This window comes from Polistes dominula, unplaced genomic scaffold (genome assembly GCF_049000335.1).
Source record: "Polistes dominula isolate Pdom_NZ unplaced genomic scaffold, Pdom_raw_medaka contig_29, whole genome shotgun sequence".
Lineage (NCBI taxonomy): Eukaryota > Metazoa > Arthropoda > Insecta > Hymenoptera > Vespidae > Polistes > Polistes dominula.
Genome location: NW_028300865.1, coordinates 2,285,103 through 2,308,215, shown reverse-complemented (window position 1 = coordinate 2,308,215; position 23,113 = coordinate 2,285,103). Strand labels below are relative to the sequence as shown.

The window sequence follows — 23,113 nt, the reverse complement described above, 5'->3', positions numbered from 1 at the left end:
AAACCTCCCCGCCTCCAACCCCCCTCCTACTCTAATTCCTTTCGTTCTCCGGACTCACGATAAGAGAGAGAGAGAGAGAGAGAGAAAGAAAGAGAGAGAGAAAGCGACTCACCGAGAGCTGCCTCTTCGATACCAAATTCCCCCTTCCCCTTGCCCATTTCATTCCATTCCATTCCCTGCTGCTTCTGCTACCCCCCCCCCTACCTTTCCCACTAGTCCCCTCCCTACTCCTCTCGCTAGTCCCTCTCCCCCCCTTCACCTCAAGTTGACTATAATGAAAGATATTAACTACAATTTTATATCGAATTACCGCTGAAACACATTTCAAATTACCTGGGCGTATCCGCGGCACGTAGCAGAGGCGCCGTGGTTGCTTGTCAAACGATTGGCTGACTACTTAACTTAACGTTACTGGATTGGTCGATAGGAATTAGTGGTGGGGTTAAATTAGGGCGTGGCGTAGACTCGATATGGCCGCCCAGGATTCAGTGGAGGCGCCTGGAAGAGACATTCAGTCCAGACAGACCAGTCGAGGCAACTCGATGCACATTCCGTGTACGCCTCGTGATTTTTCGACACATTATATAGTTCGTTGTTATATTATTAATATTATTATTATTATTATTATTATTATTATTATTATTATTATTATTATTATTATTATTAATATTATTATTATACCTAATCCCTTTTCCTTATTATTGATAAAAATTATTGTTTGACTTGATCGTAATTGAAAATCGTGACATCATTTGTTTTTTAAATTTATGAAAAAAATTATGATTTATAATGTATTAGTATAGTGATTTTAACGTGAGATTTTGGTATAAGACAGGACCAATAATATTATCGTGAATATATTTGTGAATAAATAAGGAAGAGGACATCGTTTAATTAAAATGGACGTATGATAAATCGTGATAGTTCGATGACCGGTGTTTATGTGTTTTCTTGGTTTCTAATTTTTTGGGATTAATGAGATTTTCGAATGACGAATAAGAGGATTTGAATAGAATTTTTGTATGATAACAAAAAGTGTTGATAAATTCGAAGATTGGAACTTGATCATCAGTGTAACCAAAAACAGTGTTGAAACAAGAGAGAGAGAGAGAGAGAGAGAGTGATACTTGAAACTTGAATATTCAAACTATGTGCAAAACTCATGAGAATTAATTAAACATTGAACTGTTAAATAAGTGAAGAGAAAGAAGAAAATTAGAAAGGTGTAGAATCTGAAGTCTTATCAAAAGGTTCGTTCCTTACGTAAAAAAAAAAAAAAAAGGAAAGAAAAAAACAAGAAATAAAATCATAATTAATAATTGGCTTGGGTAAAGGAAAAGGAGAGAAGGAAAAGGAAAGCGGAAATGGCCGGCAGGCGCGCAATTCTGCTTGGCAATTATGTTAAGTGGGCAATTAGCAATTAAGCAAGGAGCCGGAGCTGAGCGGCCCCTTAATTGCGTCCGAGACGTTAAGGTGGTGGTGGTCAAGCGAACGAACGGCGGAGGTGGAGCAAACGTGTTGACGAGAGGGAGGAAGTAAGAAAGGAAGGAAGGAAGTGCAAGCAAGGTGTAACGAAAAAAGAAAAAAAAAACGAAAAGTCATTCGATACCTAACTTTATGACTTATTGACTTATCATGTCAATCTGATCGATTAAACATCGATTATCGGTTGATAAATTGGGGATTTGTTTGAAATAGAAATAACATTTTTGATGTCATCATTGTGTCATTCAATTAGAATCGATAAAGATAAAATTTCTTGACACTTTGTTCTGTTATCAAAATATTTGATAGGTGAATCGAATTATTTTGTAATGTTCCTCGAGATCGTTGAGATCCCGATGGATGAATTTAAGATTGATGGAATTACGCGATCAACAAGACATTGGATACAGTGAACGGTGATTTAAACAAACAAGACAATATAAAAGGTTTCTTCAAAATAGACTCTAAAAAACCCACTTTTGCTAATAGATCTAACGATCCAAAAAAAGAAAAAAACAGAAAACCAGGAAACGAAATAGTTGTAGAAAAATCAAAAGGAAAAGGAAAGATTAGGTGGGTAGTGATTTGTTCGTGGCAAAAGAAACATTTGGATCATCCGGCAAGATTCTTTCTCCCAGGTACAGGACGAGTCCTGGCGTGGCGACAGAGGCACCCGTTGGTGCCCTTAGCCCGAAGGAACCACCGACGTCAACCGTAATGACGGTCCACCATCATCAGAACCACCACGTGGCGGCTCTCAGTGGCGTCGGCGTTGCCGTCGCCGGGAACGGACTTAATTTAAGCAGAATGTCATCAGGCCTTGATGCACACAATTTGGACAATATTGTCGATAGAAATGGAGGAGTAGCCATGGAATTACTTTCCAATGGTTTAGATGCTACTAGAAACAAGAGTCATAATAATAATAATAATAACAATAACAATAACAACAATAACAATCACAATAACAGTTTACCACGAGGTGGTAGTGCACCTACGACTATGCCCCAAAGATCGAGGTTCATGATCACCGATATTCTTGCAAGTGCTTCGAGCAAAGTACACCCGTCGGTTCTGCCAGCCCAAGAACCACCTGGAAGTCCACCTTCCACACCTAGGGATCTAAGCGTTCGACATCAATCCAAATCTTCCTTGAGCAATAGCAATCTTGACGAAGATAGCGACGCCAGTCATCACGACGGTGCTTCCGTCACTTCCAACGGTAAAGAAAACAATCTTTTTATTGTTATTGATCATTTATTTGTTTTTTTATTCATCAACATTTCGAGAAAGAATTTATTTAAGACTAGTATTGCATAGAATAGGAAAAAATACGAGAATAGTTCTGACGATGTTGAACAAAATCAAACAGCAAGATATAAATTAGTTTGACTTATTTGTATCGTCCTGATCATATCATTCGAATAAGCTTTAACGAAGGTGCCAAGGACATTTATGGGGGTCCTAACAAAACCGGATGTACCAGTCCGAGACCCCGTCGCTATCCAACTTCTTCGAAAGAAAGAGAAAGATTTAAAAGAAAAGGTTCCTTTCTCGCCTCTTTTAACAATCAGAGATATTTCCCGAGATAAAGGCCTTCCTTCCTTCCCCCACCGATGAGTAGGGGACCTCGATTGACCGACAACGTTTAGAGATTCTAATGGTCCCAAATTGGAGCTCGGCGTTTCGAGAGCTTTAATTATCTTACCCTCATTTGTTTCATTCATCTCATCTCTTCTACCTGCTGCTGGCCTGCTGCCTGCTGCTGCTGTTAGTAGTATTGTCGCGCTAGTATTGGTCTTTATCCTAAATCTTTTCTCAGCTTGAAAGGACCATGTTTAAAAGGACCCCTCCGGCGCCAACTACCAACTGGTCTGGTCCAGTGTGGTGTGGTCTCCAGTGGTCTCCTGTGTTATATTATTTATTTATTTTATTTTCTACGATTTCTACATTTTGTCAAACCTCTTCTTGCACAACACAATATTGGGATTACGAAATTATTTTGGGTTAAATTACGTGCTAATAAATGGGACTCACAATTAATTGTGTGTGTTAATTACCATCATTAATGTTTGAACGATTACTCAGCTCACGGTTGCTGTCTAGGTGCTTGAAAATCGAGATATATAGGACAATCATCCTACCGATAGGTCCTTTATGATAGCGAAACGTGATGTCACTTACGTTACGGGATCAAAAGAAATTGAAGGTTTAGAAAATAAAGTGGTTTCGTAAAATGTTCGGTGTAAAACGCGATGAGGAAACGGGCGTAATAGAAAAAACCCCATAAGTAGAAGTACACCGACCGTACAACAAAACCGGACATCATTAACGTCGTAAAATCAACGCCGATTATAGATGGGCAGGTGACGTGGCGTGCATGGGGGTGAATCGAACGGCGTATAAAATACTGATCGGTATACCGAACGGGAAAAGACCACTGGGTGGGCTGAAACGTCGATGGGAGGACAATATTATTTGAGGATCTTAAAGAAGTGGACTACGAAGACCGCGAATGGACGGGGTCAAGCTCAGGGGCGAGAACACTGGCCGAGATTTGTGTATTTGTGGCGATGAACTTTCCAGTTCCTAATGCCAATTCACACGATTCACACGTTAAGAAAGATGGGTTAAGAGTATGGTGTTTTCTCTGTTTCTCTTTCTGATATCCCGTCCGTCATACTAACAGAGATACGAGTTTATTTATATACCTGTTTCGAGTATATCGAGTTGGACGGCAGGATAAGATCAATGACCAGTTATGTGTGTGTGTGTGTGTGTGTTGGCGTTCGAAAATTTCGAAAGTCACGTCACGGTAATCAATAATCTGTGTCCTTGTCGAGTTGACACCAGGAAAGCAATTTGCGATAAGAAGTTCGTCGTCGTCGGGGCTTCTACTTCTACTTCTAACTATCGGCGCCTGTAGCTTGTGGTCACATGAAAAAAAAACCTTTACGTGTAGTAGGTAACACTTCACTAAGCGTCAAATTTTTAATAATCTACTGTATAATATAGGGGGATGAAAATTGTGTTCCGTTATAAACCATTATCCTGTTTGATTCTAGACGATATCTATCGATTATTATTTCTTCCTTTTTATTTAATTTTATTAAAAAAAAAAAAAAAAAAAAGTACAGTTTTATTTGAAGGACAACTAATGCAGTATTTAAGTTAATTTTTTTTTGATTTACCTTAAAATTTTAATAAGAAAATGTTATTGGAAATATATTGAATTTGATTACCTTTATTATTTTATTATTTAAAAAATAAAAGAATAGTTTTATTTGAGAAGGACAACTAATATAATATAGTATTGAATTTAATATAGGTTAGGTTATTAAATTTAATTTATTTTAATAATAAAATATGTTATATTAGAAATTAATTGAAGTTTAGTATTAGAGAAATTAATTGAAATTTCTTTATTTTTATTTTTTTTTATCTTTGATTTAAATCATCCGGTTATCTTACTTGTCAATTCCTAATTGGTCAAACAATAATAACAATAATAATTATTAATATTAATAAATATAACTAAAATAAGAAAATATTGAGTAGAATTGAACCTCAGAAGTTTCTTCATTCGTTGTTGTAGGACATGGGATTGTTTGAGTGTTTCAATTTCAACAAATTTGTTTGAATTTAATTCGACTTATGTTTCACTCACTTTTCCAATTCACATTAAATAAACCGATCATTGAATAAAAAAAAAAAAAAAAAAAAATAGTACGTAAGAGTAAAATAAGAAGTCAAATAAAGAAATAAAGATATAAAAGAAAGAATGATAGAACAACTAGAAACGTGACGTATAGCAATTGTATCATACATACATATACATATATATATATATACAAACATACATACATGTACATATATATATATATATATACTTATGGTGGGTTGTTATGTGTCTCTAATGATACACGGGTACAGCGTTATCAGTCCGCGGTTAACCTCACGCGGCTAATCGTCGACGTGTGTATACGGTGTCTAACTCCCTCACGCTGTCTGGATAAAGAATTAATGAAGGGCAATTAGGAGTAGTATAACGTTGAATAGTAATTGCCGACGGACACGCTCTGGAGAGTCATCGTCAACGATTTTTTCAGATCGATACACGATTGAAATGCATTTTTATTTCTTCTCTTTCTTTTTTTTTCTTCTTCTTTCACTTGCACTTTAATTATTTTCCTTTTTTTTTCTTTTTTCAACTTGCACGCTTATTATTTCTTTATTTTTATTTTTTTTTTTTTTTTTTTTTTTTATCATTTCTTTCTATTTTTCTTTTTATTGTATATATATATATATATATATATATATATATATATATATATATATATATATATATATATATACATATAAGTATAATTTATATAAATATAATTTAATATTGTTATTATAAATATTATAATTTAATATTGTAATTAATATTGTAATATTGCATATATATATAATATATTTAAATTATATTTATATAAATTATATATTATTTATATAAATTATATATTATATATTATATATTATATATATTAAATATTTATAATATTTAATTTTATGATATTTAATATATTAAATTATATTTAAATCATATTTATATAAATTATAAATATATATATTTCCCGTGGGGGTGGCGGGGAAGAATACCCCCTCAGTAATCCCTGCTTGTCGTAAGAGACGACTAAAAGGGAAACCTAAGAAAAAAATATATATATATATATATTTTAACGTCTCCTATGTTTTATAATAATTAATATATTAAATTATATTTATATAAATTACAATTATACAATATTACAATATATCTATTTGAACGTCTGGTAGGTCACGTGAATTAATCGAGAGTAGCAGCAGATTGTCTCGTCAACAACTTGACAGCCGGTTTCTCGTTTGTCAAGAGTTCTAAGTTAGAGGGTGCCACGATTCTACAGTATAACATACACACAAACACATAAACACATACACACACATATACAAATGGAAAAGTAAAAAGGGCCAAATGGTTTAGTAGCAAAGTAGGTAGAAAAGAAGGAAGGAAGGAAGGAAGGAAGGAAGGTGTGTGAGAGAGGAACCGACGTTTCTTTTTAGTCTCGGGTTAACACTCTTCTTCTTCTCATAGAATATATATTCCTAATCCTTACTGAGAGTTTCTAAACGGTTGCCAATCATTTCCGGTTTTCGGATTAGTCTCGCGCGAAAAATTTGAATCACCCCGCTCCCCACCACCCTTCTCTTCAGCCGTTTTCTTGCTCTTTTGCTAAACGTTAAGTGAAGAAAGAAAGAATGATAGAAAAGAAGAAGAGAGACACATTGGGTTGACGACAATGTGTCCCTGTTCCTCCTCCCTTTCCCTTTCACCCCTACCACACCCTCAGCGAAAGGGCCGAATGTTGGCTTCATAAGCGGATTACAAACGACTGCTACACGCGCTTGAAAAACGATATTTGCACGAATAAAGGTTTTGCTTGCCCCCTACCTTTCATCTTCACCTTATTCAGCCGCCTCCCCCCTTACCCCACTCTTTTGCACGCTATTTATCGTTGAAATGTAGATATATATATATATATATATCTATATATATTATTTCTGTTTAATACCTTGGAATATTGAAAAAGTAACCAAAGAATAAAATTAATATTAATTGTAGTTATTATTTAATTAAAAAAAAATATTGTGTAGTATAATATTGTATATTATTATTAGATTTTTATTTATTATAATTATTGTAATAATATATTTTGTTAGTTTTGAAAAATTATTTGAAATAAAAAAAACGATTAGTAAATTTTTGATAGATCTTTTAATATTAACATAAATTTATTATTTATTATTTATTTATTATATATATAATAAATGTAATAATTATAATATAATATAATATTTAATTTAATTTAAATATAATTTAATATATTATATGTTATAAAATTTATAAATTATATTATAAATATACAATAAAAAAATATTATATTTATATATATTTATTACATATTTTTTATTATTATATATATATATATATATATATATATATATATATATATATATATAATTTATTATTACACAATATTTATTATATTAGGTTATAACTATGAAATGTCCTGAATACTCGGATTATTTTCACCTTAAAAATATACATTTCATATTTAATGACCTAATATATGTGTGTACAATACTACGTCAATTAAAAATAAAAAAATAAACCATAAAAAAAAATAAAAACTATCATTGCGATACGCGTATTAGAATAAAATAAAACATCGACATATGATACTTTTTTTTCTTTTTGAAATATATTCTTTATAATAATGTTACTAACACGTATGATAAATAAATAATTATTTTTAACTGAAGGAAAAAAAATAAAAAAAGTGTTTAGGAATATTTTTCTTTCTTGACTCCCCATTTAAGTATAGAAATCGTTATTTATACATTTTTATGTAATTCGGGAAAAATCTGTTGACCATTAATTATCATCATCATCATCATCAACATCATCGTCATAACTTCTTTTATTTTTAAATTTTAAATGAGTAATGATTAGAAGTGCGATACGATAAACCGATATAACTTACCTTACATGTCGTTAATTATAACAGTTGTCTAATTGTTAGTCAAAAAAAAAAAAAAAGGAAAAAATAGATGAGGAAAAAGAAAATATCGATTTTATGATTTATTTCACATTAAATATTATTTCATTTATCAACAATATAACTAATATTAATTAATTATAATTGTTTTGTCTTTTTTTTTTTTAAGAATACGACCTAGTACACTTTAAATAATTTATGTGCACAGACGTATTATTGTACACTCCATAAAACTCAAGGAATACTGTCAATTAATTATAAACCTTTTTTTTTTTTTAAATAATATAAATTATTTATTTAAAAATTACCAATTGAAAATAACCGGGTATATTATTGTATGTGTATGTATGTATGTATGTATGTATGTATGTATGTATGTATTACTTATGTTAGTGTTACATTATGATAAAGTAGTATGAGAACAATCAGGGTTGTGTGTCATCGGAGTACTTTCATACGCTCGGTGTTTTTCAACGTTCGTACTAATGAGATTCTCGTAATGGGGTAAAGCTTCTTAACCAGATGTCAACAGTGTCAATAGTCTTGAACTCACTTTAACGACACACTTGACAAAGAGAGAAAAAAAAACAAAAAAAACATGAGGTAACAGTTAGAGTAGTAATGGTTGAAATCGACTTAAACTATTATTGGTATCCCTGGTTCAAATGATACGATAAAAATCCTTATGATGATAAGAATAACCGTGAAATGTTTTCTTTTATTTTTTTTTGTTTTTGTTTTTTCAGAAGGGTGAATTTTTTTTTTTTTTTTATAAATCTCGATCGATAGTTTATCCTTTCGTGATTTACGATAGATCGTAAACGATTAATCTTTAAAAGAAAGGTAGACAATGCGCATTGTTTCGAACTGCAACCTAAATCGTTTGATATCGAAAACCGGATTATAAATTAATCTGTTTCTACCACCCCCCAGCCCCCTCCCCACTCCTCCAATATCTTTCACGAACGAAATCTTCCGATTTTTTCTCATAATTTTATTTAAATAATACATAATATTTTAGTCCTAAAAATATATATATATATATATATAAATATGTTAATGTGAAAGATCAAAATTGGATAATGGATTAGTGTGTACGTAGTGTTTTAATTATTAATATTATATTATTATTATATATAAGAATAAATACAAATATATATGATTTTTTACTGTATTTATAATAATAATAATTGTATATTATTATTATATTATATATTTATTATATAATAGTTATATTCAATATAATAATTATATAATAATTATATATAATAATTGTATTAATAATTATATATAATAATTATATTATATTAAATATATAATAATTATATGCAATATTATTATATAATAATATTGCAAATTATTATTATATAAAATTTTAGATTAATAAATATAATAATTTATTAAATATAATTTAAACTTATTTATATAATTATGTAATTAATAATTAATATATATATTAAACGTAATAAGTTATATATATATATATTTAATTAATATAATAAATAATAAATAATAGGATAATTAATAAATATAATTTATTAATTAATTATAATAAATAATAATTATATATAAATTTTAATTAAAAAAAAATTAAAATAAAAAAAAATACAAAAAACAAATATAAATGTATTATATAAATTATATTCAAATTCATTCTTTATATAAATAATTATATTAATAAATAATAAATTAGATTTAGGAATTATCCTAGTATAATTATTACACAGAATATATTATTAGGTCATTAAATATGAAATGTCTGATTTCGAGATGAAAATAATCCGAGTAATCAAACATTTCATACTTAATAGCCTAATATATATAAATACATAATACATATTTATATATATATATATATATATATTTTTTTTTATGTGGAGGTGAGAAGACTTTTAAAAAGCTTGATATCTTCGAAGAAATATTACTTATACGATTTGAATTTAGGTATATAGTGGATAAATGAAGAAAAACGTGACGTTTTAAAGTTAATCGTCGACGGCACGCTCCGACGCCTCGCACGTTTACCCGAAACAACTTCTCTCTTTTTCTCTCTTTCTCTCTCTCTTTCTCTCTCTCTCTCTCTTTCATGTATACACACACACACATATATGTACACTTTCTCTCTCTCTCTCTCTTTTCTCTTTCTTTCTTTCCCATGAGATTTACAGCAAAAGCACGCGCACACAAGCGATTAACACGCAAATCGAAATCTTGAGAGTGACGTGGCACACCTGTACTGTATATAAATGATACAACTTGTATTAGTATATGTATATCTACTTAACTACATACACACACACACACATACACATTCTCTTCACACATACATAAATATCCATACATACATATATTGTGTATTCATATTATAAACTCTTTTACTTTCTTCTTAAACTTGACGATGTATATACACGTAACGAAATAAACGGCACGTGTTTAGTCAAAAGAAAACCAACCCAACTAAGCAACCAACTAAGTAAAACGAAAAATACGATAGGATGACTACAAGCACGATAAATACAACGACAACTACGAGGACTACCACTTTGGAGGCCACTTGGCTGGCTAAGTCCGCTAACACGAGTTTCGCGTGACACTGTGTTCCTCTCGAGTTTGGTAACAAAAAAAAAAAAATTAAAATAAAAAGGAACCGATTTCATTCGCATATTCCTCGTAAAAGGGTAGAGTTGGTACTTTTATTTTTTCCCTTGCTGTTTCAATAAATTTTCGATTAGGAAAATTAACCCCTTTTTTTACTTTGTTTTTTTTTTTTTTATTTATTTTAGTTTCATTCAAACATTTGTAAATTGTTTAGTAATTTATTACTATATATATATATTGTGTATTATTTATTTTATAATTAGTTTATTAATTATATATTATATATAGAATTATATATTATATTATATATGAATATAATATAATTATATATTAATTAATTATTTAATTTATATATTAAAATTATAATATGATTATATTATTTTTTAATTAATTAATATTATAATATAAATATTATATATATATATATATATATATATATATATATATATATATATATATATATATATATATATAAAATTATTTATTATTTATAATATTGTAAAAATATTTATTATTTAAATATATATTTATTATATTTTTTATTTATTATATTTTATATTTTTTTTATTATATTTAATATAATATATAATGTATATATATATTATATAATATTTTATTACAATATTATATATATTATATTATTATATAATAATATAATATAATTATAATAAATATAATTATAATAAATACATAATTATAATTATAATTATAATAAATATAATAAATATAGATATATAATATAATTATATAATTATATGTATATATATATATATATATATATATATTATATTATTATATAATATATAATTAATAATATTACGAATATTAATGAAGGATTAATTAAATCATAGTAATTGCAATAATTTCGTGATATACTGCATATAACTATTGATACATTTTTTTTTCTTTTTTTTTTGTTTTTTTGTTTTTTGTTTTTTTGGGAAAGTAATCAATTTTTCTAAAAACCGAATATTAAAAAAAATAAAAACAGGGACAGGGGTTGGTGGTGGAAGTGGTGGTAGTAGGAGAAAAAGGAAGAAATTTCTTTTTTAGTCGTTAAACGATGACTTGACAAAATCACGATCCAATTCCTTCGTTCTGTAGAAAAAAAGGAAAAAAAAGGAAAAAAAAGAAAAAAAAATTAAAAAAAGAAAAGGAAACGAGGCGAGTCGGTGACAGTGACTGAGTTTCTTTCTTCAACACGTTTACGATGACTTACCAATTAGTGTGGGCGAAAAATCTATCCACGAAGTAGTGTAACGTTTCTTTTATTTATGTTCTTTTTTTTTTTTTTTTTTTAACCCTTCTTTCTTTTTTTTTCTCAAACATTATTATATTGTTGTATTATTGTGTCATGTGTTAAATTCTGCCAACAACAACAACAGCAACAACAACCCTCTTTCTATTTCTCTTTTTATTTTTGCTTTGTTTTTTTTTGTTTTTATTTGTTGTCCTTTTCTATTTCTATTCTTCTCTTGTATCTTTTTCCTTTACATTCTCATTGTCACTCTTTTTATGTATATATGTTTATATATATATATATATATATGTGTGTGTGTGTGTATGTGTATGCACCAGTAGTAGTAGCGTCAGGCGGTGAGCGTAAGTTTTTTTCTCACACTCGAATCAAAGCCCATAGGCCTTTCGTCTTTTACCTAAGCGACGAAAAGTCGATTACCATAACCCTCTTTATAAACATCCCTTCTCGGTGTTTTGATTTAACGAACCTTGGAAAAAAGGTTTTAACACTTACATACATATATTATTTGTATATATGTATATACGTATATAAAGAAGTATATCTCTGTCAGAGGGTGTTATTACCCACTTATGGTGTTAAGTCACACTCTCAGATTAAAAACCTTTATAATATTTTTTGCAAACCTTTCTATTCCACTTATTCGATTATCAAATAAATAAATACTAAATACAAAATACAAATATTCTTTTTGAAGTATTTATAAATTGTATTTAATGAAACCAATAAATTATTTCTAGGACATGGGTTAAAGTCAGGATTTAAATTCTAAATATTGTTTGCAAACGTTTTTAGTTCATTTGTTTGATTATTAGAAGAATATTATACCAAATAAGTCATTTTTGGGTCATGAGTTAAGTCAGTAATTAAATCCTTAATATTATTGCAAACCTTTTTAATTTAATTGTTTGATTATTAGAAAAATATTAAAACAAATACGAAATAACAATATTCTTTGGACTATTCATAGATTGTAATTTGCAAATAACTCATTTCTGGGTCATGAATTAAGTCAGGAATTAAATTCTTAATATTTATGCAAACCATTTCAACTTATTTATTTGATTATTAGAAAAATATTAAAACAAATACGAAATAGCAATATTCTTTGGACTATTCATAGATTGTAATTTGCAAATAACTACTCATTTCTGGGTCATGAATTAAGTCAGGAATTAAATTCTTAATATTTATGCAAACCATTTCAATTTATTTATTTGATTATGAGAAAAATATTAAAACAAATACAAAATACAAATATTCTTTGAAGTATTTATATAATAATATAAATTGTTATTTGTAAATAACTCATTTCTAGGACCTTGCTTAAGTCAGGAATTAAACCCGTTAATATTTATTGCAAACCTGCAAAAACCTTTTTAGTCCATTTATTCAACTATCAAATAAACAAATACAAAATACAAAGATTCTTTAGACTATTCATAAATAATCATAATAATAATAATATAACCAAAAATATTACAATTATAAATTGCATGAGAAAACACTAGTTTGTTCGTTCTATATTCTAGTAATATTTCTAGAGAATTTCATAGTGTCTAAGAACATTGAAAAAATCAACAACAACAAAAAAAACTCGTAGGGTGTCGAGTGTCCTACCGTCTAACGATCTGTCCCTGTCTCGGAAACATTATAGGGAAAAATGCAATCAGGAGTTACTGTCAGATCGAATTATGCGAGCCTAAGGTTTCGCGGAGTGCACCAAGAAAGAAAGAAAGAAAGATAGAGAAAGAAAGAGAGAGAGAGAGAGAGAACATGCGTTTCTCGAATTTCACGGGTGCATTCCATGTAGGCGGTGAATGGGAATGCACAACTGACAATGACTTCGACTATCGTTCCACTATTCCACTATGTCTTATATATACATATATATATATATACTACATTGATCTAACCCGTCTAATATTTTCCCGTTTATCACCAGTACAATGATATCTACATAAAATATATAATTCAGAATGTGCCCAATAATGAAACTTTGGTCGTCCGGGATCGGGTTAGCAACTTTAGGTATTTAGGATCAATCCTAAACCAAGAACTCAATGTCAATAAACGACTCAGCTCATGGTTGCTGTCTAGGCGTTTGAAAATCAGGATATACAGGACAATCATCCTACCGGTAGTCCCTTTATGATAGCGAAACGTGGTGTCACTTACGCTACGGGCCCAAAAGAAATGTAGGGTTTAGAAAATAAAGTTGTTTCGTAAAATGTTCGGTGCAAAACGCGATGAGGAAACGGACGTAATGGAGAAAACCCCATAGGTAGAAGTACACCGACCGTATAACAAAACCGGACATCATTAACGTCGTAAAATCAACGCCGATTAAGATGGACAGGTGACGTTGCGCGCATAGGGGGTGGATCGAACGGCGTATAAAATACTGATCGGTATACCGAACGGGAAAAGACCACTGGGTAGATCTAGATGTCGATGAGAGGACAATATTATTTGAGGATCTTAAAGAAGTGGGCTACGAAGACCGCGAATGGACGGGGTTTAAGCTTAGGAACGAGAACACTGGCCAGGATTTGCGTATTTGTGGCGATGAACTTTCGAGTTTTTAATGCCCATTAATAATAATAATTATTGTGGAGGATCGAAAGTGAGTAGTGTCAAGATTCACATGATGAGATGTTAGCCTATACCAAATATGTAAGATGTATGATTGAATATTTATTAATACTACTAGAAATGTATTAGTATTTATATGATTTATATTTTGTACATTGTTCGATAATACAATAATTGCAATATTATTTAAAAGGAATGATAATATAGTGATAATCGTTTAAAAAAAAAAAGGGTCCCGTCAAATTATAAGTATTTGTAACCCAACAGGCACAAATAATACAGGTACTTATCGTATGGATCACTGAATTCAACCCCCATTCAACCCCCATTCAACCCCCCAGAGTTTGTTTTTCGAAGTTTCCACTCTCTCTTTCTCATTGCAAGTCTCAATCCCCAACCTCAAGATTTTCTTTTATTTCTGTCTCTCTTTCTCTCTTTCTATGGTAGTCTGCAAATAGAGTGGGCAGGCAATAAAACGTTAACCCATCCCCCCTCTCTCATACCCCATAACATTATCCCCGGTGTTTTCTCCCCCAAAGGTTGGCGGCTGTGTAACACAATACAGAAAGAGGGGTCAGATTGTATGGCGCGCGCGTTGACAGCCACCGCCCCTGTTACAGGGGGTGCAAATGGGGGTGGAATACGTTCGTACGTACTTACGTAGTTACGGAAGTAGCCGAGTTAAGTGCGAAGACCACCACGACGATTACTATTACACACACACACAAGGGTAATACAATACGAGAATTATTAATTTGATGGTTTTTTGTTTATAATAGTTTTGTAAATCTATAGTTAATATATATGTTACTAAATATATTATAGTATATATATTATGCTATAGTATATTATATTATTATATATATATAATAATAAGCTTATAATAATAATAATAATAATAAATATAATATATAAATAATAATAATAAAAATAATAAAAATAAAAATATATATATATAATAATATTAATATTATATTAATAAATATTTATAATAATTAAATATATAATATATAATATATATTATACAACACACACCCTGACACAACCCCATATATATATATATATTTATATTAATTGTATATTTGTAAAAATATAAAATTAAAATGACATAAATTGTTTTTAATAAAAACTATAACTATTACACATATTAACTATTACTACTACTACTATTGCTACTACTACTACTACACAATTTACCCTTGTCGCATATAACTCGTAACGAAATATAGCGATAAGCAAATAAAATTGTGCACACAATAGAATGACTCTCCGGTCCTCTCTCTTTCTCTGCTTTTACCGTCGGGTACCGGGAACGTTGTCGCTACTACCCATACACCCTTCCTCTCTTTCCTCCCTTCCCTTTTACCACCCTCTACTCATTCCACAACTCTTCCTTTTCACCCTTTTTCAAGCATAGTACTATCTCCGACGGCCATAAAGCGCAAAAGCAACGCTTTGCGAAAGTTTTATTATTTCCATTTTTACGATCCACCCAGCTAACTCACCACTTCGACCTCATATTACACACAACCTCGAGGTTGTTAGGGGGTGTCCCAACACCCCCACATATATAAATATATATATATATATACTAAAGATTCGTAAGTAGTATTAAATCTTCTCGATATTGGAAAACATTACAGAAGAAAAGTTTAAACATCGTTCAAACAAGAAGAACCTTTAAATTGATATAATATTAAGTATAATAAGTGTGTGTGTATTGTATAATATATTATATATTATAACATGTTTTTATTTCATAATATTATTTTTGCAATATAATTTATTTTATTATATTGTATTATAATATTAATAATTTTTGTTTTAATAATATATTTTTTATGCAACTATATTAATAATATATATATAGTATAATATTTTATAATATGTTATTTTTATAATCTAATTTTTATAATATAATTTTATAATATAATATAATATAATATATTATAATTTAAAATGTAATATAATGTAATATAATTTAAATGCAATTAAATTCACATACAACTACACATCATATGTTTGATAAAATATATAAATATATATATATATATATATATATATATATATATATATATATATATAATTTTTTTTTAAATTTCTTTTTTATTTATTTAATTATTTTTTCATTTTTTTATATTTACTTCTTTCACGTGGTTAATTGTAAACGTGTAATATTCGTTTATAATACAAACGGAAGAATAGAACGGATTCAAGCGGAAGTGTGTCCGTGCTCGTGGAAAATCGTAGTTTCGTGAAGAAGGGTGGAGAGGGGGGCGGGTTGGTTGAGGGGAGAAGAGTGAAGAGAATTGTCGGAAGGAAGAAGACCAGTGTGTTACACCGACTCTTCTTGTTGTTGTTTTTTTTTTTTTTTTTTTTTTATATATACGTGCAACGTATGTATGTATGTATCTTTTTATATGTACTTATATAGATATATATATATGTAGGATAACAAAAGTTGATATTAACAGGATGTTTATTGAGTAATTACGTAGTAGCTTCAGCAATTAGTAACAACTCGGTTGTTGTTAATGTCGTCGACGTTCGTCGTTATCGTCCCCACACGCTTATTCTCATTCGTTCTTTGACAAAAATGTAGATAAATGAAACTTTTAGAAACGTCTAACAGGTTTTATATTTGTTTTTATCATTTTTTTTTTTTTTCATGCGAACGTATAAGCTCAATTACGTAAATTATCATGTGAGAAAAAATATTATTGAATTTTTTGTATTAACCAAGGAGGTGATAATTAATTTTGTGTCAGTGTTTGTAGTTTGTAAATCTTTCTTTTTTTTTTTTCTTAATATTTTATAGATAATAATTAAAAAAAGGATTTGAATTGTTTGATAAATAATATTAGAACTTTTGATGTATTATAATTAAAATTAATGTAATATTTGATAGTATATTATCATTATATTTATTTTTTTATATATTTATATTATATATTTTATATTTAATATTATATATATTATTATATATTATATTATAAAATATAATATTTTAAAATTATATAAATTAATAATTATTTCATTTTTAAATAATAGTAATTATTAATAAATAGTTTCTATATTATTATTGAAATACCAAAAATTGGGGAAGAGTTGAAAAAATATATAAATATATATATAGTTATAATAAGATGTAAGTGTAAGTACAAGAGAAGTACACCTGTACATTTTGAAGACTACTTGAGGATTGAAAAAAAAAAACTAAGATAAAAAAAAAACTATATCTCAATCTATCTTTATCTAACCTATCTTCTTTGTTTTTTTTTTTTTTTAGTATCTCTTCTCCCACTCTTTCTATCTCTTACTCCCCCTTTTTTTACGGATAAAAAGATAGAAAGGATATTCGTGTTGGTGAGTTTTCTGGAGTTATTCCAAAGTCGGTGGAAAAGTTTCGTCTAACGTCTTGGAAATGTCTCAAAAAGAAGAAACGTACGAGAAGAAGAAGAAGAATAAGAATAAGAAGAAGAAAAAGAAGGAGTTGAAGAAGAAGTAAGAGGAGGAGGAGGAGGAAAAAGTAAAAATAAAAGTAGAGAAACTCGTGCAGAGGGACCCACCACCACCCGTCGTGTGCTCTAAGTGTATCACATAGTAAATTTAGTTTTCCAACCTCCGTTTCTAGCCTTCCACCATACGATCCACCTTCCAAACACACACATACACACATATATATATATATATATAAACTGAGTTCTTCTTTCTCTTTCCATTTCTCTATCCTTTCACCTTGAAGGGCACAACCCGACCTGGAGAGATTACCCGCGCAAGAACGCTCATGTTGTAAGAAAAAAAAAAAAAAGAGAAGAAGGTGATGGTGGAGGAGGAAAAAGAAGAGGAGGCCAGGGTTTGCCGACGTTTCCTAAGGGGATCGTCGGCCATCTTTGGAATATGGCGGACACGGATCCGTTCGAGCGAATCTGGCCGATCAAACGGGAGCTAAGAGCTGCGCTTTCGTCCGAGTTAACTCAATCTTCAAGCTTTCGACTATTTTCTTTCTTACTCTCTCATCCGTTCTCCTGTTTCAGGAGGTCATTCTACCCCCCCCCCCAATCTCCCTCCCTCCCTTCCTCCCCCTTTTCCCTTTACCAGTCTATAAAGTCTATCTTTATTTCTTTCTAACCTCAAACCATAGACTTTTTCTTATTTTTCTCTGTCTCTGTCTGATCCAGCATTGGCATCTTCTTATTCAGCACTCCCTATCGACCACCCACGACCGTTCCAATTGATGAACTCGCGACAACAGGCCTTTAGATACTTTTACAAGCCCAAAGAACATCCCTTGAGAGAGAAGAGGGTTGTTCGTTCTCTCACTCATCCTACCGATATCATCCATGCCAGTTGCTTTCAAGTTTACCCAAGGCTTTTCTAAAAAGAGTAACATACGATATCTCAAATATCGAGATGAGTGCTCTCAAATGAGCCATGAAAGAAAGAAGACCCTTTATTTTGTTTTAAACTACTAACCTTTTTAACGTCAATCATCATCATCATCATCATCTTCATTCGATTTCAAATTGAATTACTTCATTTTGTTTTTGGGACTCTGTTAATACATATGTTTTATAGTTTATTATTTTTTAAATATTCTACATTATTATTTATGCATAACATCGAAGTTGAAATAATTGGAGGAACGTAGGAGAGTTGAGGAAAAAAAAATTGCAAGAGAAAATTAAACTTTGTTATTTAACCCAATTCAATATTTAACTAACACCCTATAGATAAAGTTTTCGTTGCAAAATCATATCTACTATTATTATAAAAAAAAAAAAAAAAATATATACAATTTTAATATAAATAGTTGCATAATTTTGTGAGAGACACCCTGAGAGTGCGTTCGAGATGCGTTAATAAAAAAAAAGAAAAAAACATTAGAAAATTGCTCCCCATTTTCGTGAACGATAACGCGAGTATATTTGGAGGTTAGGTTAAGAAGTTGGAGTGGGGGGAAATAAAATGGGCGGGAGCGCTTCTGCGCAAGTAAAATTTTATTCTGCGTCGATCCTATGAACGAAGAGACACACAGACAGACACACAGAGACAGACACATTCTGCATGGTTTTCTCATCTCTCTCTCTCTTTCTGTGGTGGGTGCTCGCGCACCTATTCTCGAGTTAGTTGTCGTGAGAAAGAGAGAGACAGAAAGTCGACGACGTGTATCGGGTGTAATCGGTCTCCTCGGGGAATCCCACCCCCTCTCGTAGTTACCGGCAAAACCGGGGAGATAATTTGTGGCGTCTCGACGCGTCTGCGTGGTCCAATCCTCGCTATCAGCCAATCGCGTGAGTGCACAGGACTGGCTCGTATACTCCCGTAGCTTCACAAGAACAAAAAGATCTACCGATAGAGAGAAAGAGAGAGAAATAGCTGGCCCTGTGATCGCGCCATGCATAAAAACAAAAATAAAAAAAAAAAACTAGCGTTCCCCATATCTCTGATTCTTCTATGTTTTTTTTTGTTTTTGTTTATTTTTATCACTCTCTTTCTGTCTCTCTATCTTTCTCTCACTTACTGTCTTCATTTTTGTATTTTTTCTTTCTTTTTCTCGATATAGGATGTTGCGTTCGTTCATTGGTCGTATCGAGACGAATTCATCGATTCCTATTGGACAACAGTGGTTCTCAATAGTTCAATTTAACCGATCGTAACTTTTAATCGTTTTTTACTTTCGTTTTTTTCTTTTTATATTTATATTGTTGACACTTATTTTTTATAAGAATTTTTGTTACTTCAACAAATGATTTATCATTTAAGTAATTTAATTTTAAATTGTTTGGTTGTTTATTTCATGAAAAATTGTAATTGTTAATGAGGTTATGTTTTCACGTAATCGTTTGATGTGTGTTTAATTTGTTTTAAAATATATTTAAGGTATAAAAATAAGTTGAAAGGTTAGGATAACATCTAAGGTAGATAAGGGCTTATTTTAATAAAAATTGATATTATTATTGTTTAAATAAAATAAGGTACATTAAATTGTCCAATTATTTATTTCATGAAAGATCGTAATTGTTAATGAGATTATGTTTTCACGTAATCGTTTGATGTGTGTTTAATATGTTTTAAAATATATTTAGGTATAGGAATAAATTTAATAGTTAGGATAACATCTAAGGTAGATAAGGGCTTATTTTAATAAAAATTGATATTATTATTACTTAAATGAAATAAGGTACATTAAATTGTCCAATTGTTTGGTGTGTTTTTAATATGTTTTGAAATATATTTAGGGTGTAAGAATAAATTTAAAGGTTAGGATAACTTCTAAAATAAATAAGGGTTTACTGTAATAATAATAATTATTATTATATATTACTACTATTATTATTGAAAGAAAATAACTTATATTAAATTGTCCAATTATTTAATTCGTGAAAGATCGTAATTATGAATGAGGTTATGTTATCACATGATCGTTTTTGGTGTATGTTTAATATGTTTTGAAATATATTTAGGGTGTAAGAATAAATTTAAAGGTTAGGATAACTTGTAAGGTATAGATAAGGGTTAACTTATTATTATTATTGCTATTATGATTGAAAGAAAATCAATTTGATAAGAGATACCTTCGATTTATCTTCTCGTAGGTGGTAAAGAAGATGATCCTAAAGGTTGTTCGTCCAGTGCCTTGAGTTCGTCTCAAAGCAAGAAGCAACGGAAAGCTCGTACGGCTTTTACCGATCATCAGTTGCAGACATTGGAGAAGAGTTTCGAACGACAAAAATATCTCAGCGTACAGGATAGAATGGAACTCGCGTCTAAATTACAACTAACCGATACGCAAGTGAAAACGTGGTATCAAAATAGAAGGTAAGATTTATATTCAAACTGATAAATAATAATAACAATAATAATAATAATAATGTTTAGTATTCTTCATTATATTTGGTAAATGGCAAACAAATCAATTTCAAATGATCGTAGCAACAAGAATCGGTAATTGTTTGTTAAAAGTTGGATATTGTTTTATTTTTTATTTATTTTTTTTTACATCGATAACCGCATCGTTTAGTTGCACGCAACTGTCCTTGAAAATTTCGCGTCGTCGTATATTTTTTAATTTTAAATACTTATAAAGATGTATACTGATTCTATTAGTACAAGTATTTAGTTAACATATTTAGTTATTATATAAAATAAGTAATAACTATGTGTGTTTAGAACAATTTAGATTCATAGAAGAAGAAAAAAATATAACAAAATTAAACGAAGGATGATATTTATAAATATTCGAATTATTTACAAAAAAAAGAAAAAATATTACAAACTACTCGTATTAACGGACCATAATTAAAATCAATTCAACCTAATTATATTTAAAATTAATATTAAAATGTAAATAATTGAATTAAAATATTTAAAAAAAAAAAAATAAAAATAAAGAAATTAAATAAGTGCAAATTAAATAAATAGAAAAAAGATATTTAATTTTATAAATAAATAAATAAATAAATAAATAAATAAGAAAAACTAAAGAATGATGATATAGATACACAGTTAAAAATAAAAAAAGAAACTCGTCTGAGATTTGGTTAGATCGTAACACGAGTTTTGTTGGCAGTAAATCAATCAAGAATATATCCGCATCACGATCAACGGGATGATGGATCCAGAACGCACGGTACGGTACGGTACGATACGAACGGATGGACGGGACGGACGGTACGGATGGACGGGACGGACGGTACGGATGGACGGGACGGACGGTACGGATGGCGGTGCGTTCTTTTATGAGGACGCGTGTCGAATCCGTAAATGGAAATCGCGGCGGGCAACAAAGCCGTTGTTTACGTGGTTAAACGCGAGGATCGTCGGTCGAACTAAATTCCAGGATAAAAATCACGGAAGCCATGCTTTTCTCTTGGTTACATGGACTAGAACGGTTATAGTGTTGTTAATGAGTACATTCGCGTTTATAAAGTAACCGTCAAACACAAACTCTCTTTCAAATACGGACGACTTGTTTTTTAACATTGTTCCGGGTTATTCTTTATGATTTGATACTTCTCTTTTCTTCTTTTTTTTTTCTTTTTAATTATTTAGATTATTTTTAATTTTCTAGCATGTAATATTGTTTTTTTTTTTTTTTTTTTTTGTATACTTTTCTCATCGGTTACATATGGGGTCTTATTTTTATAATATTATGTTTAATTATATTCAATTTTTACTTGATTTCAATTAAATTTGAATTAAGATGAATTAATTTAATGAAATTATGAATTCATCAAGTTAATAGAAACATAAATTAATATATTTTTTGTTAGGTTCATTGAAGAATATTCTAACCTTAAAAATTGTCACACACAAAAAAACACACACACAAAAACATGGAGTAGCGTCGTATTTAAATAAAACGTTTTCAAATATTACATTCAAATAAATAATTATTATAATAGAAAATAAATTAATGTAATTAAATCACATACTGATAATTAATTTAATAAAAACATTGTCAAAAAATTGACATAAATTAATATATAATCTTGCAATTGAATGAAGTAATTCCTAACCTAAAGATATTGTCACGAAAGAACAACACAACATGGATACTTATTACATTTGAAAATGAAACAAAACGTTTTTA

The 23,113-nt window shown here is 29.6% G+C and overlaps 1 protein-coding gene across 1 annotated transcript in view; it reads left to right on the top strand.

Moving 5' to 3' along the window:
* The first annotated feature begins 539 nt into the window (after positions 1-539).
* LOC107066442 (homeobox protein BarH2) overlaps positions 540-23,113 on the top strand; it is a 34,841-nt gene continuing 12,267 nt past the window's right edge. The window contains exons 1-2 of the mRNA XM_015321069.2: positions 540-2,707; positions 21,117-21,339. Coding sequence (XP_015176555.1) covers positions 2,203-2,707; positions 21,117-21,339 — 728 coding nt within the window. The 5' untranslated portion in view covers positions 540-2,202. The remainder of the gene's footprint in view (positions 2,708-21,116; positions 21,340-23,113) is intronic.